General features: G+C 41.2%; 1 protein-coding gene across 2 annotated transcripts; it reads left to right on the top strand.

Annotated features, from left to right (window-relative positions):
- The first annotated feature begins 894 nt into the window (after positions 1 to 894).
- On the top strand, positions 895 to 26,289 carry LOC103176450 (integrin alpha-6). 2 transcript variants are annotated; one of them, XM_007889995.2, is made up of 26 exons: positions 895 to 1,395; positions 11,206 to 11,333; positions 12,577 to 12,653; positions 13,269 to 13,524; positions 13,953 to 14,075; positions 14,453 to 14,663; positions 14,922 to 15,115; positions 15,261 to 15,349; positions 15,826 to 15,953; positions 16,579 to 16,674; positions 17,395 to 17,456; positions 17,543 to 17,712; positions 18,173 to 18,313; positions 19,881 to 19,996; positions 20,639 to 20,828; positions 20,930 to 21,013; positions 21,362 to 21,441; positions 21,856 to 21,933; positions 22,076 to 22,178; positions 22,337 to 22,510; positions 22,939 to 23,049; positions 23,140 to 23,256; positions 23,372 to 23,470; positions 23,771 to 23,896; positions 24,261 to 24,398; positions 25,460 to 25,523. In XM_007889995.2, the coding sequence occupies exons 1-25, from the start codon at positions 1,220 to 1,222 to the stop codon at positions 24,369 to 24,371; spliced, it is 3,240 nt and encodes a 1,079-aa protein (XP_007888186.2). In that variant the 5' UTR covers positions 895 to 1,219; the 3' UTR covers positions 24,372 to 24,398; positions 25,460 to 25,523. The 2 variants fall into 2 exon arrangements, with proteins under 2 accessions (XP_007888186.2, XP_007888185.2); XM_007889994.2 differs by lacking the exon at positions 24,261 to 24,398 and having other exon boundaries at positions 25,460 to 26,289.
- Positions 26,290 to 26,944: the final 655 nt, after the last annotated feature.

Raw genomic sequence — 26,944 nt, 5'->3', positions numbered from 1 at the left:
CCCCCCCTTTATTTTTGAAATGGCTTCCACTGTTTCAACAGTAACGACAACTTGCATTTTATACAGTATCTTTCATGCAGGGCAATGTCTCGGAGCACTTGATAGTGGCAGAACTTAATAATAATAATAATAATAATAATCCTCGCATTTGATATAGCGCTTTTCACGTCGGGAGGACGTCCAAAGCGCTTCACAGAACACACTGTAAAGTGAATCGACTGTATATTTGTGGGCGAACGCGGCGGCCGATTGCGCACAGCACTGTCCCACAAACAGTCGTGGATTGAAAATGACCAATTTTTATTATTGTTTGGGGTTTTGAAGGGATTATTAGGATTCAGCGTGGGGAGTTGTCCTATGCACAAATCTTTTTTCCCCCCCCACAAACGGTGCTGTTCGACGTCCATTTGAAGTGTTAGATTTTGAAAGTTATGACATTGAGTTAGTCGAGAACCCTAAAGCCATACTTAACGTACAATTTTGTTTCCGGATTACCGCATCCGCCTGCAGTATTTCTAAAATGTTGTTTGTGTGTTGAGTTCGCAACGCTTAACATTAACGCCCTTAAACCTGCCAGACGGGCAATCACGACCGCAGCAAATGAATCGGTTTCCGACGCATAGTCCCGAAAACAGTTCGCTCGTTCGCTTCCCCCGGAGGGCACTCGGGGTCGAAAAACGCGCCGGGAGGGCAAACGTCTGGTCGGGTCTTGAAACGGCAGCGCTAACCCCTTGCGTTTCGAGAGAGAGAGAGAGAGAGAGAGAGAGAGAAGCGCCGCGTCGCGCCGAGACGCCCCGAGAAAGGAAGACGGCCAAGCAAGACCGGCTGGTTCGGCCGTCGCCGCGGGCGAAGCGTCCCGGCGAAAGATTTAGGACGGGGTGGGGGACGGGGGGGGGTTTGTTTCGTTTCCGCTCAGTTGTGACTTGAGTTGTGATGTAAGTGTTTGCAGTGCTCTTGTTTTTTTTGCAGAGGCAGGTCTGCGAGGTGTCGGGAGAGGTTAAGGTACAGAGGCTGGGTTTGAGGTAGAGAGTCTGACAAGTTGGCAGGGGGTCAGATTCCTTTCCATTGAAGCCAGTGAGGGTGACAGCGCAGGGCGGGGCGCCACCGTCAGTCACTTTATAATCTCATCCCCCACAACACAAGGGCTGCTGCTTGAGAGTGAGGAGAGACACACAGCACCAAGATCAGGATTTCACCCAGAACAGGAGGCCATTCCGATATGGCGGCTGCGGGCAAGTGGCTTCTCATCCATTTCTCTTTGTTTTCCTTCGCGACCCGGACTTCAGCTTTTAACTTAGACGCAGACAATGTCCTGAAGAAAACTGGAGACGGGAACAGCTTGTTTGGCTTTGCACTGGCTATGCACCATCAGGTGACCCCAAGGAAAGAGCTGATGTGAGTGTTTCGATCAGTTTTTAAGCCATGGGGTGGGGTGTGGGGGGTGTAGGGGGTTGGGGGTGGGGGGCTGTGGGGGGGTGTGGGGTTGTGGGGGTCTCAGATGTTGTACACTTCTGAGAAAATGCAGCCGGAGATGTGATGTGAATGGGCTCCACTTTTACTGAGTGAAGGGGAGACCTCTGGTCCCAAGAATTGGGAGTGTGCGGATGAAATGGGGGGAAGACACCAGTGCAGAGCAAAAAGTTGGCCCCTCCCGTGGCTCTGGTCAACCTGTTTCCAAGTGGCGCTCCTTCTGCAGCGAGTGAGTGTGTGTGTGTGTGTGTGTGTATGTGTGTGTGTGTATGTGTGTGTGTGTGTGTATGTGTTTGTGTATGTGTGTGTGTATGTGTGTGTGTATGTGTGTGTGTGTGTATATGTGTGTGTGTGTATATGTGTGTGTGTGTGTATGTGTGTGTGTGTATGTGTGTGTGTGTGTATATGTGTGTGTGTGTGTATATGTGTGTGTGTGTGTATGTGTGTGTGTATATATGTGTGTGTGTGTGTATGTGTGTGTGTGTATATGTGTGTGTGTGTATATGTGTGTGTGTGTATATGTGTGTGTGTGTGTGTGTGTATGTGTGTGTGTGTGTATGTGTGTGTGTGTGTGTGTGTGTATGTGTGTGTGTGTGTATGTGTGTGTGTGTGTTTGCTGGGACATAGCACTGCAGCTCTTGCAGGTTGTGTCTGTCCTGTAAGTTTTTATTTGAAACTTGGGGAGAGAATTTTTTTTTGGGGGGTGGGGGGTTGGGGGGTAGTGGGGGGTGGGGGGTTGGGGGGTAGTGAGGGGTTCATACAGACTCTCCACCCCCCAAACACCACTCTCCTGGGAGATGGAGGTCAGTTGTTCCAACAGCTCTGTCCCTCCTCAACACCCAGTGGTATTTGTGCTGCACAAAAGCCTCTTCTTTCTGCTCCCCTCCCCCCACCTCACCCCCCTCCCCCCACCTCACACACACCCCCCACCTCACCCCCCCCCACCTCATCCCCCCCCCACCCCCATCCCCCCCCACACACAACCCCCACACCCCCCCCATGCCCCACCTCACCCCCCCACCCCCATCCCCCCCCACACACAACCCCCACACCCCCCCCATGCCCCACCTCACCCCCCCACCCCCATCACCCCCACACCCCTCACCCATCGACCTCGGAGGGGTGGGGGGAGACTTTGATTGGGGGTGGGGGAGTGTGTGGGGGAGAGGGGTGGGGAGAGGGGTGGGGGTGTGTGTGGGGGAGAGGGGTGGAGGTGTGTGTGGGGGGAGAGGGGTGGGAGTGTGTGGGAGTGTGGGGGGGAGAGGGGCGGGGGTGTGTGTGTGTGTGTGGGGGAGAGGGGCGGGGGGGTGTGTGGGGGAGAGTGGTGGGGGTGTGTGTGTGTGGGGGAGAGTGGTGGGGGGGTGTGGGGGAGTGTGTAGGATGGGGGAGGCTGTCTTGGGTAGGTTTCAGGCAGGAATTGTTCCTGTGCTCACTGGTGTTCAGTGAAGCCCCGGGTGTTGCCAGAGGATACGACCCCAATGATTCCCTTTTGGGATTTGATGGAGGAACCTTCACAAGTCGCAGTGATGATTCTCTGATCGTTTCCCATTCAGTGACTGAAAAGAGCCCATTTTACCATTCACATTGCTGTCCCTTCAGCCGAGGAAACAGGTTGTTCTGAGTGCAACTGTGACGAAGAAACCGCTTCATAAACGGCGTCTTTGTTGTAGGAACCCTCTTTTTTTTTTTTTCTTGGCACGTTTTCACTGAATTTAAGCTGCTATTTTCCCCGTAAGGGTTTAGTTTTGACGTGACCAAAACGAACGAGTAACCTCAGGACTCCCTTTTTTTTCTCATGCTGTGTGTTTTAGTTGGGGTCGTCATGGGTTACCTTTGACACAGTGACGCTGCTGCCGAGTTATTCTGTCTGAAACAGGTTTAGAAACGTGGATCATTCCTGTGAGGAGATGCATTACGTTGGTATGCACTAGCACTATGGTACGGTATTTTACCCAAATATTGGTGCATGATGATATACAACAACCACTTGCATTTATATGGGGATTCTTCATGAGGGATAGGGTCCCGGAGCGCTTAAATACTAAATGTATATGTATACTGAAAGCAGAGGCACTTTTAATTGTGCAGTGATATTGCGGGATCAGCCCAGAGCTATGTCAAAAGGGGGACAACTTGAGGACTGTAGCTTTATTTCCCCCAAACCAGGAGACCTCGACGTTCAGTTTATGTATTAACAGCAACACAACAACAGCAAAATTACATTTGTGTAGCGCCTCACATGTCGGGAGGGCATCCCAAGGCGCTGGGCAGAAATTACAATTGCATTTTTTTATATAGATATATATACTTTATATATATATAATCTTTAGATTTGAAACGGCGCCTTTCACGTTGGAGGACATCTCGAAGCACTTCACAGGATTTTTGTAAAGTATAGTGACTGTCTATACACAGCAGCCGATTTGCACACAGCAATAGCCCACAAAGAACTATGAAGTGAGTGACCAGTTTTACCTGGAGGGACTGTTGGCCAAAATACAGGGAGAATTTAAAGCCAAGATCTTTAACGTCCACCTGAACCGGCAAAGGGAGTTTCAACACAAGGCATGTTTAGCGAATCATAATAATGCTGTAACTGTAATAAACCTTGCATTCGACACAGTGCCTCGTTTTTTTAGGTCAACATTTCTCAGGGCATTTTTGTTTGCGGATTTACTATTTTACCACATTCTGTCTTAGTGTGATTCTCCTCCTATAACTTAATCAAATGCCTGTGATCGTTCATTGCAAAACGCCTTCTTGTCTCTGCTTTGAGTGGAGAATGAATTTATTAGAATGCCCTAAAGCAAGCGAGGACATTTTACCAAGTAGATGTTGCAGCTGTCAATACTGTATGATTCTCCTGCATGAAGGTTATTATTTTTGGGGGCTGGATGCACCTCTCCGATTTTAAAAGTAATCGTCCATTAGGTTACTGATTAGCAATAACTGTTTCAAAGCTGTTAATTCAAAGATAAAATTGGCAAGTTATGGTATTCAAATTCAAGAACCTTATCCCTCCGCAACCTTTACCCCACCCTACGGTCTGTGGCCTTTTGGAACCCTACACGTTACAGTAAAATCCTGCGGAGTGCTTTGAGACATCCTCCTGATGTGAAAAGCGCTGTATTCAAATGCAAGGATTACTATTATCATAAGAGAGGGCGAGTGAATAATTTTGGGTGGTTTCACTGATATGTGATCCAGATCAGAGAAATCTTTAAGATGGCTTTAGCATTGGAACCCAAACGAAATAGAAGATCAGCAACTGGGAATTGTGTAATGGAGATTATTCTGTAAATCGGCCAGAAAGAGGAGAGGTGAACTGCGTTTCAATCTGATTAATGTTTTGCAGGCTTTCTATTAGATTACTTTCAGTTAATTCCACCCATATTCTCTGATCTTGATCCAACAGCCTATCCAACATAAGATATAAAAAGGGGTCCCGGCACTTGGGTAGAAATATCCTCTTGGGAGGCAGTATTGGTGTTGGAGGGTAACAGTTTGTGCTGACTGGTTGGTACTACTGTATGGGCTAATCAGCCATACGTACAGATATACAACCAATCGTTGATGATAATGTTTGAAAGAAATCAGTCAGTAGTCATCACTATTGACTTCAAAATCAATTTCGAGTACTTTAGGCAGCAGTTTTAATTTTTGCTCTAAAGAAGGTCAATCATTTTAAATACTGTGGGGAAAACAATGTCCGATTTGAAATAATTCCACTAAATGGCTACAGAATAATCTTCAGGATTGAAGAATATTCTTTCATTGACGGATGGCTATAATTCATAAGAATGATTTAAAAATTAATTTTGATATAGAGCACAGTATTAATTTCAATAAAGGGAAAGTCTTCTATCTGCTGTAGTATAAGTTGTAGTGTACTGTTGTTGTATAAGATATAAGGCTTTAAATCTGTCTTCTTGTTGAATGGGAGGTTGAGGTAAGTGTTACAAGACATTTTGGTTTACTGTCCCAGATTTTTAAATGCAGTTCTAATCAGAGAGATTACAAAGTACTAAATGGACTTTAGTTGGGTGCGCTCTTGCTGTGGATAAATCAGTTTGCCAATTTATTCAGGGACATTTACACTAATCAGCTGCAGAAGTTTTTTTTAAACTGAGTCTGGTGTATAATTTAACTGGGAGTGGGGATAGCTACTAATGTGCAAAGGATAGCTCTAAAAGCCAATTAATGTTTTTTGTGAAGTGTTAAAGCTGGCAAATAAATATAGGAAATAGTGAAAAATAATAAACAATAAACTTAGTGCAACCACCGAGCCTGTAGAATCTGTGAAATAATTTCAATTCAGCTGTAGGAATCCTTTTAAAGTACATAAAACTCCAAAAGCATTTGGCTTTGGAGTTCAGCTTGCCCGAAGGTTATTCCCCAGCCTATGTTTTTATGGTGTGATTTCATGTTGCAAACAATGCAAAGGTATTGCATGTCCTGAGACGAGATTATGTCAAAGATCTGCCTTGTGTGCAAGGGAGCGTCTCGTAAAAGGAACCTGCTGGAGAAAATGCTGGCCTCCCGTAGTGGTTGTTCTAGGATTCAGGTTGGGCCTATTCCACGGATACTTGGAAGTTTCATCAAACCTCTACAAAATATACTCTGGTTATTGTATTTTGCCATGGGTTTAAAAGCTTTGAACTTGGGAGTGTTGGCAGCCGTTTCTCCTAAATTCCAGGAGAATTGGAGGAGGGTAGGTGATGGACAGATCCTTTATCCATGTGCCAGTTTACAGTTCTGGGCTCTCCAGTGCCTCACCCAAGTAAGTGGTGATTATTGATGTATGACCTTTGTGAGGACAGTGCGGATTACAATCATAAACACAATCCCACATTCATCCAAAGCCGACAGGATTGCAACTTACAGCAGCACCTTTTGGGTAGCAAATTGGGAACAGTATACCTGGCTGTTTTGTTCCCCCTTCCTACCCCTTGTTGCGGAGTCTGAGAATTATGCTTTGTTCTTTGGGATAAATATTTGATCTAATTGTCCCAAAAGTTATTGAGTGTTATTAAATGTAAAGATTCACAAGTTCCCAAAGGCCTTAGTTGGCAAAGTCGCTGCCTGGAGCATTCACTGATTCCCAGTCTATCCGTTGACAATTGCTGGAAACTACAAAACCAGTCTTATCTGTAATTACCTCTGCCCCACCCACCCACCTTGAATAGATTGTTTAGATTCACAAAGAATGGACATTTAGATGAGGTACTAGACGGAGACCTCTTCTCAAGGAACTCTATCCCACCTTGAGTTTGCATCTTTAAGAGAAGTGGGAGGAAAATTAATAATGTTTACATTTAGTATAAGGCCTTTCGTCTCAGGATAGAGTCCCAGAGCTCTTCACAGGATACAATGTAAACTGCAGTGATTGAATGCATAATCAAGTTAAAGGTTTGTTTGAAGATTAATTTGTGAACCTTTTTCAAGAACAAATTAACAATGGCATGGATTATTTTTTTAAAAACTGCAGTACTGTAGAAACAGGAACAAATGCTATCTTTATCAGTGAAAGGAAAAAGTAAACGAGCGAGTGAGACTTTAAATCTGGTTTATCCAATCCACCACCCGGCAACTCCGCTCGACTCCAGCCTCCTGCTCGTCCCTCGCACTCTGCGCCCCACTATCGTAGGTCGAGCTTTCAGCCACTACACCCTAAAACTATGGAATACTCTCCCTGAATCCCTCCACCTTGCCCCCTCTCTCCCCTCATTCAAGTCCCGCTTGAAAACTTTCCTCTTCGACCGTGCTTACGGCCACCTGCCATCTCCCCCAGTCTCAGAGTCAGGCTCCGCCACTGTTAAGCGCTCTGAGACGCTACTCTGGAGGGGAGAGCGCTATTTAAGTGAAAGTTGTTGTTTATCCAGCTTCCCAATGGTGGTATGGATCAGCATTCACCAGACATGAAAATTGAAAGTCTGTTCGTTTCCTACAATTGGAAGATGAGATCAGTGATCATATTTACAATCCTTCTGATCTCTCCAGAAGTTTTCAATGTGGAGATAGTAATATACAGGAGAATGCAGTACTATATTATCTGCAACGGCATTAAACAGAATGAACGTTCTGCAAGAACTCAAAAGCAACAGATAACAGCAGTAATAGGAGCCGACATCTAATACAAGGGCTTCTTTCATTCAAAAAAACCACACAAACCAGCAAGAAATAGTAAGACAGTGAGAGTGTTAAAATGCCACTCTGTCTGGACACAAATAAAGATTTGTGCGCAGCTGACTGCTGTGTTTTTCCCACAAAAAAATAGTCAATTCACTTTACAGTATATTCTGTGAAGCGCTTTGAGACGTCTCAAAGATGTGATAAGGCGCTGTATAAAGTGCAAGGATTATTATTATTATTAAACTGCATACTTGGCAATGATCAAGTAAAATGCCTGCATAGCCTTTAATCGAGTTAAGCATCATTAATATTAAAAATATGATGGCTTTTTTTGAAGTGCGACAATTTTTTTTTAAATGGAGCACTTGCTTTCTATCTGAAGGAAAGGGATCATAGTCTTGAGGTCTTGTGTGTAAACGTAAATGATCGTTAACTTGCAAAATTCCACAGACATTATTACCTTCACCTTAGGTGCTGACAGGATCACTTTTCGTGGATGCATTCTCCAATTCACCGAGTTAGTATGGAACCTTCATGTCTTGTTTGACCCTCAACTGCCTTTTAAACCTCACATCTATGCCATGACCCATTCAGCCATCCCCCACTTCCACAAAATTGAGTACCTCTGCCATTATTGTCTCCCCTTAGGCTGCCAAGTCCCTTATCTACACATTCATTATGTCTGATCACCGGATTTCCCAATTCTTCCTTCCGTAAACTACAGATTATTCAGAACATTGCAGCTCGTGTCTCATCTCCAACCCCTAGTTCGGGTGCAAGCCCTTTGCTATCCGGCACCTTGGGAAGTCCTCCTAACGTGAAAGGCAGCAATATAAATGCATTTTGTTGTTGTTGTTGAAACATGCCACTGGTGACCTCGGGAGGATTTTGCAGGTCCGAATAAATCTGAAGCTTTTATTAGTAGGATAGAGGTGGAGCTTGGCGCAGTGATGATTAAATCTACAATTTTAAAGCACTTGCTTTCACTTTTAAAGGGGTTCTGTCCCAGTGATAATATTTAGTAACGTTTTTCATTGGTATACATTAGCATCACTGATTGACACTGCTCGTGAGGTAAAGGAAGAGCTGTCTGTGTATTTCTTCCATTGAAAGCGATATGATGCCATGTTTACCATATAATGCCTTATTAATGACAGTCTTTGTACCATAGGCTGGAAAAGATAGCCTTGCAGCCTATAGTGTAAAAATCTTGCCACGTGGATCATAGCAGTTTTAATAATTGTTTGAATTTTGCTTTCATTTCTATTTATTTTACTTTGTTTCTCCAGTATTTAGAAGGCTCCAATAGTTAGAATTGTATCCCTTTTAAGATGCTCACTCAATTGCGACCACATTGCTCACCTTTCACCCCAATGCTCTGTGACCCACATTAATTTGTGTGTGCGTGTGTGTGTGTGTGAGCGTGCATTCACACATCCAAAGTTCACACAACTGTCGCCATGGTGAAGTTGTTTGAGATAAAAAACCTGCATTGCAAATGGTTGCAGTGTAGTACGTCTAGTGTTTGATGAAGGAACATTCTGGTTTTTTTAAAAAAAACAAGTTGGTATTTTATCCCCTCCTCCTGCAACCGCTGAATCCTGGTTACAGCATGATTGCACAGGGCCCCGCAACGCTCTGGTAGTCCACCCAAACAACCATTTTTTTTTTTTTGCAAAAGTCTTTCCCATTGTAAGTGCGTAGCAAAATCCTATGCAGATATTCTCGAAGGGAAAAGACTGGGCCGGGATCGTGCTATAGTGATGCATGTGTTTGTTGTGCGAGAGGTTGGGGAAGATGTGAAAATGAAGTGAAGATTCCCAACTTGGAACCAACTCCTGCGTGTGCCTGTCTGTGAATTTGGACACGGTGTTTTGACTGTTGCTGCGCTGGAATGCAATGTGAATATTGGACAGAAGCAGCTCTGCAGTCTAGACACAGCCTAAGTGAGTCACTTGAAGTTGGGATGCGTAGGGAAAGAGAGTTAAGAGCGAGAGAAAGCAGTCTTCTCACTTTAGCTATTAATAATAATCTTTGCATTTGATACAGGGCTTTTCACATTTTCTAGACATCTCCGAGTGCTTCACGGAATTGTTCCCTTGAAGGAAAAATCATTGGATCATCTCAAAATTCATTGTTCTGACGACGTCAGTATTTTAAAAGTTGTAAATGTCGCTCAAGCCTGCAACCTGCCCGCTCCAGCGCTGTAGCGTTTGAGCTACTTGCTTGAATTTTGCCTTTTTAAAAGGAAGAAGGTATCACTTTTTTTTTTCCTCCCTCAAGTTCGTCTCTCTTCTTCCGCGCCTCTCACCAACTGAGGTCAAGATGGTGAATGGACAACCTGCTGCCTGGCAGATAGTAGTATTAATCGGTTTGAACTTTGAGCTTTGTTGTGGGCTACGTTTTTTCTAAAAAAAAAATTGAGGAACTAAGCCGTGCACCGTGAGGCTGTGGTGCGTAATGAAGCACACGTTTGTATTATACGATCTTTTAGTCATGCTATTGTAGTGCGGCCCCTGACAACCCGCGCGGATTTAAGCCGCTGAAGACTTCTTTGTGCTTTTTCTTCTCAGAGGGTTTTCCAGCTTCTCGTCAATCTTTTGTCCTTTGTTCAAGTTCACGACTGAATGTTTGAGAAAACGTCCAACCCAGACATCAAATAATGGCCTGTGGCTACTGCTGCTGGAAACCATGCCTAGATTCACGAAATGAAAGCAACAAATTGTTCTCAACAAAAGAGGGATGGGGGGGTGTGGGGCGGTGGGGGGGGCAGCATTCTCACCAAACGTTGGTAGTTTGTTGCTGGCATTTAAGGAATCTCAACCCAGTTTGCCTGCACATCAGTAATCGAGTCAAGATTTTCTTCCTCGAGTTATTTCATTTGCATTATTTGCACGCTTCACTTGAGTTAAATTTTCACTTGTTTTAAACCTGTTTTAGACCACGCGCTCCTCTCTTAACGGCTCGCTGGGCTTTGCTCGGACCGCTTGCTATCATCGCAAGGCGTGCCGGGGCGTCTGATGATATATTTCAAGTGTTTGTTGTTGTATTTTTTTTTCCAATGATTCAGTTAATTTGTTGAAAATTGATGCCCTTTCATTCACTGGTGTTTCGTAAATTTAAGAGTCTCGGTGGTAAATTGCCATAATTGGGAAGGTGATTAAGCATTCAGATCCATTTGATAAACTATACCACTTTCTGCTTTAATTACGATTCTTGCATTTGACAAGAGTGCTTTATGTTCCGTTTGAGAGGTTCTTTTCCCGGAGGGTTTGGAAGCTGCAGCTGAAGCAAAACAAATCAATGTGTTTAAGAACTTGATGCAACTTGTGAGGTGCTAAAAATACCAAATTAATAGCAATGACGCAGATGCACTGGGCCTTACTTAGAAAATGCTTTTACATTCATTTATTCTTCGGAAGAGAGGTTAAACCAAGGTCTTATCTGCCTGTTTGGGTAGACATTAAAGATCCCTTGGTGGTACTCAAAAAGAGAAGGGAGTTTCTCCCGGTGTACTGTCCAACAGTCCCCCAGAAAACATTGGTCACTCACTTGGTGGTTATTCTAATGTAACTTTATTTTTTAAAACTCTATTCTGAACAGGTTGCTGGTTGGAGCTCCAAAAGCAAAAGCACTTTCAAATCAAAATGCTAATATCACAGGAGGATTGTACAAATGCCCCATCACTTCTGCAGAAAGAGACTGTGAACGGGTCATTTTTGACAATGATGGTAAGTGATTTGGTTGACTTGTGCAAAATAATATCAAGGTATTTCTGTCCTCTAAGGAGTTGGCGTTCACTGAAAGACCAAAGCACTGGCACATTTTTAATTTTAGGAAATTACAATGAATTTAAAGTGTCTATATTGGAAAGTTATACAATTCAGTTGCACAACAGGACTTTGCTGTAGAGCAGTGGTGATCAACCTTTATGGTTGGCCAACAAAGTGAATGTAAATATGACTTATCTAGACTTGTTCGGGTGGGTGGTGGGGGGTTCGATGGCGGTTTGGCCACCCCCGTTGTAGACCAATTTCAGTTTCAAGCTCCAAGCTGCTTGTGTTACTCTACAAGTCAGTTACACAGGTGGTTATGAACACTTCTCCAAATGGCCTTTATAATGTAATTTCTCTAGTTACAATCAGATATTATAAGCAACACAGACTGTAAGATTTGTATTGCTTTAGTTGATCTCAGTGAATGTCAGGAGGGAGGCTACAATTGGACTCAAGTGACCTTGGGTAACGAAGGAGCAAATCAGCATATTTCTGATCTGATTCTACTTCCTATTGGAAGTTTCATATCTGCAGGTTGGGTGAGAAAAAATATATTGCTTGGCTGTGATGCTCCCTCCAATTGGAAGAGACTGCCGATGTGATTATTAAGCCTTTGGTCAGGAAGCACTGAATAACTGCTGTACTGCCTCTGTATCAAATACTGCAGAAAGAAACAACTCCAGCAAATGTCATTGCTCTTTGTGACCTCAAGGAAAGTACTGTGGGAAGTGCAGTTGTTTTGAAGTTGATCTGGGTGTGATAGAAACCACTGCCTGGCGCAAGTTTCTTCAACAGTGGGAATAGCAGGAGATGCTGCAGAACCTCAGGAAGCAGTGCTGCAATAGAAAAGCAGGATGAGTTTTCCAAAAGGATGTGATTTCAGTCATTTAGCATGCAAATGTAACATTCTTTCTAGGATTTGAATGCAGCACATAGTAGTATGCCTTGGAAAGGCTTCATAGCCTTAAGGGGTTTTCATGGTAATCACTATTGTTTGTTTCACAAAAGCCAATCTGTCCTTATCCTGTGCAAAATCAATGTAATCTTTGTGAACATTTCGACACATCTATTGGCGTCTTTACCGTTTGCGGCCATTTGCCCCTGTGTAGTGCTGCTTCCTATGCACCCACACTCACCGGAAACACAACGCTTGTGGTTTGTGGTACTGATTTTAACATTTCAATTTGATCCTTTTCAGCTAACGATGATGAAAGTAAGGAAGATCAATGGATGGGTGTATCTGTGGCAAGTCAGAAAGTGGGAGGAAAGGTTCTGGTGAGTGTTATTTACCAGTAGTGGAAGGTATGATATCGCGTGACTCTTACACTGGTGATTAAAGTGATCCCTGTATTTGATGTACAGCAAATGATAGTAAAGTTGTTTATGTACTTCATGGGAGACATCGTTGAATTTATTTATTGAGGAGAGAAGGAAGAAAATATTAGGGGAATATTGTCCTCTTAGAGCTGAGGCTTCCGGGTAGTTTTGCAGCATTAATAGAACACTTCAAAAATATATACTGATATGTGAACACTCTAGAGATTGAAGAGAAGAGCATCTTCAACCCTTACTCAATCCGTAAAAAAAACACAGTTGAATAGTTATTTGCTTTCAAATGAAAGGAAATAAAAATTAGGTATTTTTCTAAAGGAGTCAAAATTTCAAGACGAGAAGGGAAAAAACTTATTGAAATGATTTGATCTCATTGGATTTATCAAGATTCCTTTCTGGTTTTTTTTCTATGATGTTCTGAGGAATATTTTTGTTCTAATGTTCTCTTGTTATCAAGTTGGAAAGGAAAATACTTTAAAGCACTTGCAGAAACAGTGAATTTCTTGTAACGTTGCTGAATTTTATTGCCCCTAATCCTAAAATATTATCTCATTTTAGGTTTGTGCACATCGATACGAGCAAAGACGGTATAGGAACACAGCGACAGAGTCTCGTGAAGTGACGGGACAGTGTTATATTTTGAGTGAGGACCTGGTTTTCCGGGACTATGAATTTGACGCAAATGTCAAAATTTGCCATGGACGTCTTTCAAGTCACAAGAAATTTGGGATTTGCCAGCAAGGAGTAGCTAGCACTTTTGGCAAGGACAGCGATTATGCTGTATATGGTGTTCCTGGTGCCTACAACTGGAAAGGTATTCTATTTAAAATAATTTTTTGCCTGTTTTCTAAAGCCACAGACCCTTTTGTTGGGATATAATAAAAATAATGAGTAATAATCCTTCCACTTCATATAGCGCATTATAATGTCGGCGAGATGTCTCTAAGGGCTTCACAGAATACACTGTAAATTGGTTTGTACATTTTGTGGGTAAATATAATTTCATGGTTGTTGGTCGCCTTCGCCTAACTGACCATTCTTCATACATAAATCGAGTCAATGAGAGTTTGTAGCATTTTAGTCTGTGGGGATGGTTGGGGGAGGGCGGGTTTGGGGATGTGGGGGCGGGTGGAGAGAGGGATAGCACAGCCGAGCCCATTCTTTGTCTTCAAGCAACAGCCACACTCTTACATTTGCCAACAGAGGTAACTAATTGACCAGATAAATATTTTGCTTTTTCAGGAATTGTTCATGTGGAATTGAGAAGCACTGATTTCAGTATCATTGACGATGGACCCTATGAAGTTGGTGATGAAGGCATCAGAGATGAATCAAAGGTTCCGGTGCCTGGGAACAGTTACCTAGGTAGGCACAAAGAGGCAGGACTCCTGCTGATGACCTGTGTAGTGTTTTTACAACAAAAAAATTACAAATTTACATTTATAATTTCAGTGGAACATACCCCTGTTGCAGCTTCTCTTAGCGTCTTTCTGAAAGGGAAGCTGCACGAGGGGCAAAGTAATTTTAAAAGCTGTTGGAATAACGGACAAACAGAAATGCGAGGATGGTAGATTTCACGTATTTTGTTTCTGTATCCTTCCTCCCTTGTGCTGGTGAGGTTTCCTGCGATGTACTTGTGTACCACTGGATAGACTGAAAACTGAAGAAAAGTTTGAAGCTGTGTAAATTTTCCTATCTATCAGTATCCTGCTATGAAATTTAATCCCATTGTCCTGTGTTAGGCTTCTCTCTGGATTCAGGTAAAGGGATCACAAACCAGGACAAACTGACTTTTGTATCGGGTGCACCAAGAGCCAACCATACTGGGGCTGTAGTTTTTCTCAAAATGTTACTTCATTCAAGAAACCTGGAGACTGAACACACTTTGGAAGGAGAAGGACTGGCATCTTCTTTTGGATATGATGTCGCTGTTGCCGATCTTAACAGTGATGGGTAAGTGAATAGCAATCGTATTCGTTCAAAAAAATATCCCATTGGGTTTCAGTTGGATTGGGCTTTTTAAACATTATTTCTGATTTTGAAATGAACTTCTCAATTGTGTTCCTCCCCTCTTCCCATGACCCTGTGTAGTAAGTAAAGGTTATTTAAGACTGTTACGAATGCATGAATCGCTGATGGGTGAGGAGAAATTGGGAAAAATACCTTAAAATTCTTTGACATTTTGCCTCAATGAGAATGGTTATTTTTCAGCTGGAATGATATTGTGGTTGGAGCCCCCCAGTTCTTTGACAAAGAAGCAGAAATCGGTGGTGCTGTCTATATTTACATTAATCAGAAAGGGGACTGGAGTAACATAAAGCCCATTCGCTTAAATGGCACGAAGGACTCGATGTTTGGGCTTGCTGTTGAAAATATAGGTGACATTAACAAGGATGGGTATGAAGGTAAGGCCATAATTATTTACAGTTAGGAGAAACCTAAGTATTTGGGTGGATGTTCTGTTTGCATGGATATAAGTAACTGTAGAGCACAACAGGAATGGTGTGTTTGGAAAGTAGTGCTTATGTGCTGCTATATATTGACCTGCAGATATTGCTGTTGGAGCGCCTTATTCTGAAAGAGGCCAGGTTTTTATTTACCATGGATCAAGCTCTGGAATAAATACAACACCTGCACAGGCAAGTAGTCATTTACAGAAATCTTGTGAATGAGGATCCTTGTCAATTTGGAGTAGCGAATACAATTGTTGCATTCACTAATGTGTTTAAATTGAGGATGCCCTCAATATACTGTTACATCCAAACGTTCGCAGCGCGTAGACATTCTGAATGACTACTATAACCAAAGTGTTTCCCACATCTACTGCAGTGAGTGAAGCAGAATCAGCAATGATGGGAACTCTATGATTAAAATCAAGGTATCAAATTACTTACTCCGGCAATGTTTATGTACAAATTGCCGATCTTCTGCAATATATCAGTTATCTGTAAAATTTTGTGGCTCTCAATCCGCCGCTGGACATTTCACTAATTGATGCACCCATGTCAGAAACTATTGAAGGAGATGTTCCAGTTATGAGATTATTGTGCTGCCGTCACTCTTTGAGTGGTCAGCAACTGTTTAAATCTGATAAATTATTTTATGTTCCCTCTAGGTTCTTGAAGGGAAACATTTGAATGCAGAGTATTTTGGCTACTCTCTGACAGGGAGAATGGATCTAGATGAGAATAATTATCCCGACATTGCCGTCGGATCGCTTGGTGATTCTGTGTTTATATACAGGTGAGAGATTTTTGCTTGCAACACCACCACCCAGTGGTACGTTTGAGTTCACTCTGGTTCTTGAATACATAGTCAACAGAAGAATACATCAACAACAAAATACATTTGTACAACGCCTTTCACGTCGGGAGGACATCCCAAGGCGCTAAAAGAAATGCTAGACAAGAAAAAAAATCGAAGTTCATCTAGTTTGCCTTCCACCTTCCTGGCGGTCGCATGCACATAATGTCCCGAATTCCCTATGTACTATACACCATAAAGTTTATTTCCTAATCACATAAGGGTTTAGTGTAACCTTTGGGTTCCATGTAGCACATTTTTTAAAGTGGGCTAGAACGTTTTTAGTGATTTTATTCGCTGAGTGCTTATAAATAATTCATTTTTAAAGTGCAAGTGTAAATTTATTTTTAATATCTAATGCTGTCTTCAAAATTGCATTATAGGCCTTTAAGTGTCCAGAGACATGATTAGAAATGCGATGAAGAGAGGAGAAAAGCAATTAATCCACAGTGATATGTGTGCTCTATGAAATGCACAGAACAGAGTAATCCCCTTTGAAAAATGGCGAGCAGTAAACACTTTTTAAGGATTCAAAGTCTATTTTGCATTGCTTTTTTCTATTTAGGGCTCGACCTGTTATAGATGTTAAGAAGACCGTGACTGTTTCACCTCAAAATATTGATTTTCAAAAAAAGAACTGCAACAATGGCCAAGCAATTTGGTAAGTAGCTCAAGACAAAATAGCAGTTGTAAATAGGTGTGCATCAACCTGATTGTCTGGTGTACAGACCAGAGCTGAATGACTGTCTTCTGACAACCATTAAGCTTACTAGAGAAAACAAATGTGAAAACAATCAGTGAATTTTCACGTAATGCAGGATAAAACTTAACATGTTACAAGATAGTAACGCGTTGAGCGAGTAGGGCAATAGTTGAATGCGAGAGCAGTGTTCCACTGTGTCACCAACAGCTTGTGGTTCTGTGAAAAGATTTGAAAAGGGAATTAATGCTTTGCTCGTAGGTGCCCCAAAGTTTCCGGTTTGAGAACATTGCTATTGGTTACCAATGGCATCAAAGCAAATTGCAGCTCGTTTTAATAGCAGTGTAAAGACTAAATACGTTAGATTGATTGTCTAATTTGTGTTCAGACACTGCCCTCTAAAATTCTTTTTTTTATTTCCGCCGCTTGTTATGTCTTAGTCCCCTATTATTCATCCTCTAATTTTCTCCCTTCTCAAGTCAGAAAAAAGTTGACGGCACAGAAAGACAATAAAATTTAGTGTCTTCTGAGTCTTTATAGTTTATTTTCGCTATTAGCAGTCATTTGAAGCACAAAGGAGGCTACGTCAGCTCAACCATTTTAATAGTAATTGATCAATAAAAATTTTTGGTCAGCCAGGTGTCTGGTGTAGCTTCTACTAATATTTTTTTCTCTTCACAGTATGACTGTCAACGCATGCTTTCAGTACACGGCTTACTCCAATACTTACAGACCGAAGATAAGTGAGTGAAAGAAAAATATTTTTTTGTGCAGCTCTGTTTTTGTTGGTAGACAGAAATTTATCAACTTTCTTTAATTTCCCGTTTAGCTGTTCAATACCTGCTTGATGCTGACACTCAAAGGGGAAAGCCTGATCGACAATCAAGAGTTTCATTTGTTAAAGCAGGGCAGAATCAAGATAACCACCAGCTCTCTGGCAGTGTTACGCTGAGGGGGCAAAATGAGGAGAAGTGTGTTACAGAAAAACTTCAGCTTCGGGTAATCTTACTTTACTACTTCATTTTCACACGCACCGCAATATAACTTGGGAGGTTTGCAGATTCATTCCTATGTAGTGGATCGTGTTGAGTCACTGGAACTCCGATCCCAATCTCAGTTATGAAGTCGCTTAGGCCAGGAGGTCTCGTGTTAATCAATATCCAAGCAGCGTTCAGAAGGGTCGGCCTCAGTCACGTGAATACAGGTTTTACTTGTTAGAAATCAGTTCACAAATAGACCTGAGTAAATCCCATTACCCTGGAGAAGTTTCCCATATTGTTAGGAAATGGTCTTCAATCATGTTGTTTGATTTACAGCTTTATGTACCATCAAACTGTCTTCAAGTCTGACAGCTTCATCTCTGATGGATTTCAGTTTTAGGTTTAGAAATTCCTCCTATTGCATAAATGTGGCTGAGGATTAAAATACTAAATCAAATATCTTTTTTGTGTTTTTCTAGGAGAATATCAAGGATAAACTGCACCCTATTTCGATAGCAGTTGGAGTTACAATCAATCAGTCTAATCGCAAGAAAAGACAAGCTGGTAACCTGCAGAATCTACTTCCAGTCCTCAGTCAGAGTGAACCTGCAGTTGCAGAGGTTAGTCTAGTCGAACTCCAGGTTGTGTCACACGGAGCACAGTATGATCCCGGCCTCTGTTTAATGTAGTCGCTCTGCAATGTGACTTTATAACAGGGAAAACTGTAGGAATAGAACAACAAAATTATGTTTGTGTAGTGCCTTTCACATCAGGAGGACATCCCAAGGCGCTGGACAATCAGTGTTTTCGATCCGAGCTGGGGGTCAGGATCAGGCAGGTAGAGGGCAGTGACCAAAGGAGGGTGACCAAAGAGGAAGTTCTTGAAGAAAGCGAGGGAGGGGGTGAGGTGGAGGGATTGTGGGATGGAGTTCCAGAGGTTGGGAGCAGAGTGGCTGAAAGACCGCCGGCCAATGGTGGGTTGGGTAAGGAGGAGTGAAGCAGGCTGGAGCTTGCTAAGCGGAGGGAGCGAGCAAGTTGGTAGGGGTTTAGAAGATCAGAGGTCAGGGGGAGCAAGGCCATGGAGGGCTTTGAAGGTGAGGACCAGGACCTTGAACTGTATCCTCTGTGTGATGGGAAGCCAGTGGATTCGGGCGAGGATGGGGGTGAGAGGGTCACGGAGCCTGGTGCGGGAGAGGACACGGGCTGCAGAGTTCTGGATGATCTGCGGCCTGTGGAGGAAGGAGTTGGGGAGGCCGACAAGCAGGGAGTTTGCAAAGTCGAGCCTGGATGTTACGAATGTGTGTACGAGAGTCTTGGCGGCCTGCGTAGTGAGACAGTGGAGGGAACCGGGCGATGTTGCGGAGGAGGGAGAAGGCATGGCACGGATGTGGGGTAGAAAGGACAGTCGAGGGTCAAACAAGATGCCAAAGTTCCGAACTGGCTCAGCGAGGTGGGAGTGTGCATCCTTGGAAGGGGAGAAGATGGGGAATTATTAATTGTGAAAAAATGAACAATGTGACAATCTAAGCATCAAATCCACGCTCTTCAATTTCGTATTGCACTGGCAGTTTAAGTGAAGTGGGTAAAATTTGAAGAACAATGAAGTATGTTCGCCACTCCTTCCCTCCGAATTAGAAATACCAATGCCAGTTATACGAGTTAAATGCTACAACTTGTAGATTGGGCTAATACTCCTGTGCAGTATTGAGGGACGTCTGCCACTGTAGGACAATCTTTATTTTGAGTGAGATATTAAAATTCAGGTCCCATATGCCTACGAAGGTGGCTGCTAAAGATTCTCTGATGCCATTCGAAAGAGAAGGGAGTGTCTCTTGAGTGTTATGGTGAATAGTTGTCCGGATTTGGTTGTTTCCCGACATGGGTATTTACGGCTGCCGTGTTTGCTAAAAAAACAAGTCACTACAATTCATAGCAGTTACTTGTGGAGTACTTTGAGACATTTCAATGTGATGAGGTGCTATCCAAATGCAAGTTCTTTCTTTAATGTTAAGTGTTTTTTTATTGTAACCAGGTACGGTTATTTTTGGATAGTCAGAGTTCCAATTAAACCTCAACAGGTGATTCTGTTTCCCAGTGGTGATTGTTCAAATTGCAGTATTGCTTCATATCTATAACAAAAATTACTTGGTCGCACTCACAGATTATCTTTGCATCTTTCTGATACAGGTACAGTTCTTGAAAGAAGGATGTGGTTCTGACCACGTTTGCCAGAGTAATCTTAAATTAAACTATCGTTTTTGCTCCAGGATTGACAATCAGGACAGGTTTAATCCTTTACCCAAGTAAGTGTTTTGTTTTTTTATTTAACTGTGTTGTTCCTACTCTATTTTATCTTCCACTAACCACGGTCTATATTGCAGTTCAGTTTGCTATTTGATTCATCCCATTATATAGAATAAAATTCTTTCACCTTTGCCCTATAACAGTAATAATATAATAATAATCCTTGCATTTGATATAACGATTTTCACGTCTTCTCGATGTCTCAAAGCGCTTCACAGAATATGCTGCAAACTGAATTGACTGTATATTTGTGGGTGAACGCGGCAGCCAATTGCGCAGAGCAATGTCCCACAAACAGTCGTGGATTGAAAATGACCAATTTATTCATTTTTTGTTTTGGAGGGATTATTATTAGGCTCTGTGTGGAGTAAGGAAACTTGCCCAAGGTTTCGCCCTCTGCCTGGAATTGAACCCAGGTGTCTCGCTTGCAAGGCAAGTGCTCTAACCACTGAGCTACAGGACTATAATAATTAATTGAAATACATTTCAAAAACATATTTGAGAATAGTCATTAAGAAAACCTACTTTACAGGGCAAGCTCAGATAAATGTCAAGTACATCGACAGCATTATTGATTGATAATTGGATTTATCAATCAATTGTATTTATTAATGAGACAAGTTCTTTGTTTGTTCCTGCAGAGAGAATGGTGCTCCAGTATTTAAATTAAGTGACCAGAAGGATATAGTGCTCGAAATAACTGTTACTAACAAGCCGTCAAATTCACAAAATCCTAAAAAGGATGGGGATGATGCACATGAAGCCCAATTGATTGCAACTTTTCCAGAAACTTTAACCTACTCTGCCTATCGTGATTTGACAATATATCAGGTGACTGCTTTTTTTCACCCTAGTGTCTAATTATCTTAACCAATGTTCACCATTACATAACCAGTCGTGTTCAACTGAATATCTGCTTTGTTTCAAATTAGGACAAGCAATTAATTTGCTCAGCAAACCAAAATGGCTCTCAAGCAACTTGTGATCTAGGTAACCCCTTAAAGAGAGGATCAAAGGTAAATTATTTCAAGTCAACATTTGATTGTAATAGATTTCATTACATACAACAGCAACAACAACAAATTACACTTGTACAGTGCGAGTGCCCTTCACATCAAAAAGACGTCTCAGGGCGCTGGGACATGCATTGTGGATCAAACCAAAAGCATTGACGTTGGCACCTTTGCTTACATATTCACAGCTCCTATAATTGACAGTAATTTTCTGTTGAATGCTTTGAGGAGCTTTAAACATCTTAGGCACTGTATTATATGTAAGGTTTATTGTTAATAGTAGTTTTATGTTTCTAAAGTGGGCAATTGTAATTGCGTACATGGATCTGATTTGTGTTTTCTTTTATACAGATTACTTTTTATTTGATTCTGAGCACTGCTGGAATTACACTGAACACCAGACACCTTGATATCAATCTACAGCTGAAAACGTAAGGGTAACTTAGTACATGTATGGACCGCTTTATTTATAAGAATCTATTGAAGAGTCTTCAGGGGAAATACTGAAAGTAATATTGGAGTTTTGCATACTTAACTCTCCTCAGCCCCGGCCAATATGTGGTCAGCGGTGGGTAGTGTTAATCCCGCTTCCTATCATTAATTGCTTTGCTGCTGGAAGAAATATTCTTTCACTCCAGGACTGGCTTCGGTGCATCCTTTCTCACTGAGAGTGTCAGACCTCTACTGAAATTGGGAATGTAGATGAGAACTCTCGTCCTACCACACAATATCAGCTGTTCCAGTCAATTATGCCATTCTAGTTTCTTGATTAATTAAAAGAGTATCCTGAACATTGTAGTTCAGCTGTTACTTTGTGATTGAGACTTTGGCATTTCCATTTACAGGACCAGCGAGCAGGCTAACCTGACCCCTGTGATTGCTAAAGCACGAGTGGTGATTGAGTTGCTTCTGTCTGTAGTTGGGTAAGAAACATTGCTAACTTTCTATCCATATCATCTGTATTTATATTTCTGTGTGTGTGTGCGCACTCTCACATGCAAGTTTCGAGAAAGGAAATAGGTTTCAAAGTGAAACACAAATGATAATTACTCTGTGTTTCAACAGTGCTGCAAACCCATCTCAGGTATACTTTGGTGGTTCAGTCACAGGCGAGAGTGCTATGAAAACTGAAGAGGATGTAGGAAGTTTGATTCAATATGAATTCAGAGTAAGTACAGGAGTATCTTAAAATCCATGTGTGTTCAAACGAGTCCATTAAGAGTCCTCGGATTTTGAAACTTTGCCTAATATCATTCTGTTTAGGACTGTTAATTTAATAATAATCAAAGATATCATGTTTGCACTTTAATATTTTGTTTCCCACAGATTATCAACCTGGGAAAATCCCTTAAGAATCTGGATAATGCTCGTTTAGTCATTATGTGGCCCAAGGAAATAAACAACAAAAAGTGGCTACTATATTTGATGAAAATTACTTCTAAAGACATAGAAAATGTGGTCTGCACTCCCACAAGTGAAATCAATAGCCTCAAACTTCAGGTACTTAATTCTGTAATTAATTCTTAATGTTGTCATAGCTTAAATGAAATGAGTAACGCCACTGGGACATATACAGTGCAAGTTTTACTCCAATATTATTGAACTACTTGACTTTACTGAAATAAGCCTGTAAAGTCAAATAGTTGCTCTGTTGGTAATTTGTGGTGCCGGGCACTGCATGTGTTTGACGTGCATATGATTCAAAAAATATTGCAAGCACAGCTTTTCTTTACTTTTTAATCAAAAATCTGCACTGAGCAGCAAACATGAAACCAAAGTTGCGACGCAATGGACTATGAAGCATTAACGTAAACTTCAGTGAAAGTGACCACATATTGAAAATGGAATGATTGATGTGTATCCTTAAAAGGTTGACAAGTTGTGAGGCTTTTGTAATTTTTACACATTCAGTAAAAAATCTATTTCAGGAATCACTTAAACAAAGCAGGAAAAAAAGGGAAATCAACAAAGTGGAATCAGAGGAGAAGTCAAGAGGGACATTCTCTTTCTTTTCAGAGAAAAGAAAATATAAAACTCTGGTAAGTGGAACTGCTCTTTCAATACTTAAAAACATTTTGACATTAATTTTGTTTTCGTTCAAATCCTCATTTGATTTTAATTTTTTCTAGGATTGTAACCAACACTCAACTGCTCCATGCATTAATATAAGTTGTCCTCTCAAAGGTCTGGACAGTAGTGCAGTCCTGGTTTTGCGTTCTCGGCTTTGGAACAGTACTTTCCTGGAGGTAAAGTGGAATCTAAATTTCATCAGCAAATTCATGTAAATGTAAAGTGTGTTTTCTTTTTTTAACATTAAATGCTTCCATTTACATTTACGTAAGGGGTTTTCTTGCTTTGCAGGAGTTTTCAAACCTGAACTACCTTGATATCATTGTTAAAGCCATGATCGTAGTAGAATCCAAGGCCAACAACGTGATGGTTAAAAATGCAGTAACAGAGGTAATTTGATAACATTACATTGGGGAGAAAACAGTTTAATTGTGCATGTACAATTCGGGGCTATGTGGAAAAAACAGTCAATATGCAAGTTTTTAACACATAAAATGTAACTTGATTCATTTAAATTCAATTCAAAATGTAAATTCACCGACACACAGAGACAAAATAAACAGGCAATTAAACAACTGCATATAGATTGTGTTTGATTTCTTTATTGTCATTATTGATGACCTATTGGTAACTAACTTTTCATTGGTAACTTTCCATTTATGTAGCATCTTTGTTAAATTCCTCCTTCAGGTGCGAGTTACCGTATTCCCTGAAAAAACAGTAATCCAGTATCTTGGAGTTCCTTGGTGGATCATTTTTGTTGCTGTTCTAGCAGGAATTCTGATGTTGGCACTTTTAATATTTTTATTGTGGAAGGTGAGTGACCCTGTCAGTGTCTGCAGATTATACCTTGGAACATCCTCCCGATATGAAAGGCGCAAGATGAGTGCAATTTTTTATTGTTGTCGTATATAAGACATACAGCTTGGTCTGTACAGGCGAACCCAAAGGAAGCTTACAGAAAATGAATGAGAAAATCTTGATTTTTGTCCTCATCCAGTAAAACCACACGTGAGTGGATTAAGAGAAATCTCAGCAACAATTTTAGCATACGTCGTGTGTTTGGTCTGCGTGGGTATGAATGTGTTGAAGGTAAACAATGAGAATTGGTTAACTTTCCAGGTAACTGAATCCTGTAATATATCCGGTAAACATTACTAAACAACTTGCTTTCTTGTAGTGCGGTTTCTTCAGGAGAAACAGAAAAGGTTCCCCATACGATGCCCGATATCACAAAGCTGAGATCCATGTTCAGCCGTCTGACAAAGAAAGACTTACCACTGATGCATAATGTTGATCTACTTGATCCATTGATTTGGTAAATAGTCCCTTGGTCTCAGATTGTTGGCTTTGAGGGGAGTGGTGTACGGAGCTTGGCATCAGCTAACTCTCATCTTGCTTAGAACAGGCACAACCTAACAAACTGCCTCAGCATTAACACCTAACCAAATTCCCTTCTGGTAGTTGAGCACTTCATTTAACCTTTCTCTTGCGAACGCATACATGAATAATCAGGAACGCTAAACGTGTTCTGATGTTGCTTTAATATAAAGGTGACGTTATCTTAAATAAAATGCCGGAACTTTATGTAAAGTTATAGAAACAAATCTATTAGTTCAGGATCTGACCTCTAATGCCTGAACGCGTATATATTTTTTTTCTTTGACAAAGAATGGGCGATGGTAAATTCTACAGATTGCAATAAATGACTCAAATACTTATTGCACAAGACTGTAGATTTTACTGGTTTTCTCTGCATGGAAATGGTGCTCACTCTCAGGCAATTGGAAGTGGAAGCTGTAACTCTTAAGTTTTTTTTACAGGTTAATTAGAGTTTACATCTGAAAGAAACATTTTACAGGTTTACTGTGTTGCTGTTTGAGTCAGTGGTTCTAGGAACATAGGATTCCTATACAGCAACTGGAGGAGGCCATTCAGCCCATCAAGCCTGTTCCCCCAATTTGCTAGATCTTGGCCGATCTTTTAATCCCAATGCAACTATTACATGAATTTGCTATCCAGGATTGCATCGAGCCTTTTCCCATCTAATATATATGGAAAAGAATTGATGGCTGATGATTTCTTTTCCAACAGTAAATGTCCAGGAAAGTATCACAATTTTAACTTAAACCTTGTGGACTTATTTTGTTTCAAAATATTGTTGACAAGGTGGTGATTCAGAGCTTCAGATTGCTGGGTTGACTGTTACCGTCGCTTATTCCCCAAATAGAAATGGTAGACCTTAGTATTAGTGACTTTAAAATTAGATGTGTTAGCTATTCGGGCTTCTCATCTACAAATTTAAATGTTTTTGTGCTTAACTTCACGGTGCAATCGTATAAACAGCTGATTGTTCCATTTCCTCTCTGCTGTTTACAGTGTGGATTTTTTAAACGTTCCCGATATGATGACAGTGTTCCACGATACCACGCAGTTCGGATCCGGAAAGAAGAGCGAGAACCGTTTGAAGACAGAAAATGTAACCAGAAATCGGACAAGAAAAAGTGGCTGACAACTTGGCAAGAAAATGAGTCTTATTCCTAATATACTTGAAACTTGAGGACTGTAAAGTTACTGCTGGTACTGCATTACTGTGTGTCGACTCTTTACTGTGCATTGGCCTCTCTCGGCCTCTTGGAGAGAGTAACTTGGTTACCAGCAATCTTTTATTTTGCACAGCACAGCCCTCAGTGTGTCTATCTGCCTTATTTTTAAGTACATTCAGAATGCCTTTTGGAGTGTGTGATGTTTTAGTTTGAAAATCTTTGGCGCATAAGACGTGCCTTGTTAAAAAAACAAGTGCCCAACAAAGCATACTCAAATCAGAACCGGGAATAGCGTCTGCTCTAGAATATTGTTGTGAATATTACTTTTATTGACCATTCAAATCAATATTTTGTCCAAGGCCTATTTTGATCTGAAGTGATGTGCAATGGTTGAACACGTAATTCGATTTAATTTGAATTTCTTTTCACAAACGTTCCTCAGTATTGCTAGGGCCCAGTTGGTGTGTTCACAAAGACAGGTAACATTTTGAACCGGGATTGGAAAAAATGTACATTTTTGTAAATAATTATATTTTAGAATGTCCTGGTATTTATTTTACCATTTTAGTACTTTCAGAACAGCTATGTTTTTTCCTCTTTAACAAGAACCATAATGACAATAATCTGCGCATTTGATGTAGCACCTTATCATGTCTCAAAGAGCTTCACAAAATATACTGTAAATTGAATTGACTGTATATTTTGTAGACAAAACACAGCAGCTAATTGCGCACAGCAGTGTCCCACAAACAGTTGTGGACTGAGTGACCAAATAATTTTTTTTTTGAAGGGATTATTAACCCCGGAAAAGCGATCCACCGATTGACTTAACAACCGGGATCCTACTTGCTAGACAGAGGCGTGTGGAGTAAGGAAATTTGCCTAATGTTAAATATCAACATATTCTGGAGTTAAACAAAAATGTGTCTAAAATAAGGAAAATGACAGCACAAAATATGTGAAAAAAGCTACGGCTCCAGTGGTGACCGGTAGTGCAGTAATTCCTTTCTCCAACTCAGTCGCTAGGTGGAACTGCTGTGGATTCTTGCTGTTTAGGAGAATAAAATATAACTTTATAAAGTGATAATATTTCACCTCGTAATTCTGCAAACCAGGCAAATTTTTTAATTTAGAATTTCAATTTTTTTTTCTCTGATTGACTGATGTGATCCGCCAATATTTTAGTCTTCCCCCAAATAAAACTTACAATCCAATTTTTTTAAAAAAGCTTTGTTTTCCGCCTTTGCAGTTGGAAGAAAATATACTTAAAGGAAGCATTTGCCTTTTTGGAGTGCTATTTTTAATTTTTTTAAAAATA

This window comes from Callorhinchus milii, unplaced genomic scaffold (assembly GCF_018977255.1).
Source record: "Callorhinchus milii isolate IMCB2004 unplaced genomic scaffold, IMCB_Cmil_1.0 Scaffold6, whole genome shotgun sequence".
Lineage (NCBI taxonomy): Eukaryota > Metazoa > Chordata > Chondrichthyes > Chimaeriformes > Callorhinchidae > Callorhinchus > Callorhinchus milii.
Note: the sequence above shows the minus strand (reverse complement) of the source record. Positions and strands in the feature narration are given on the sequence as shown.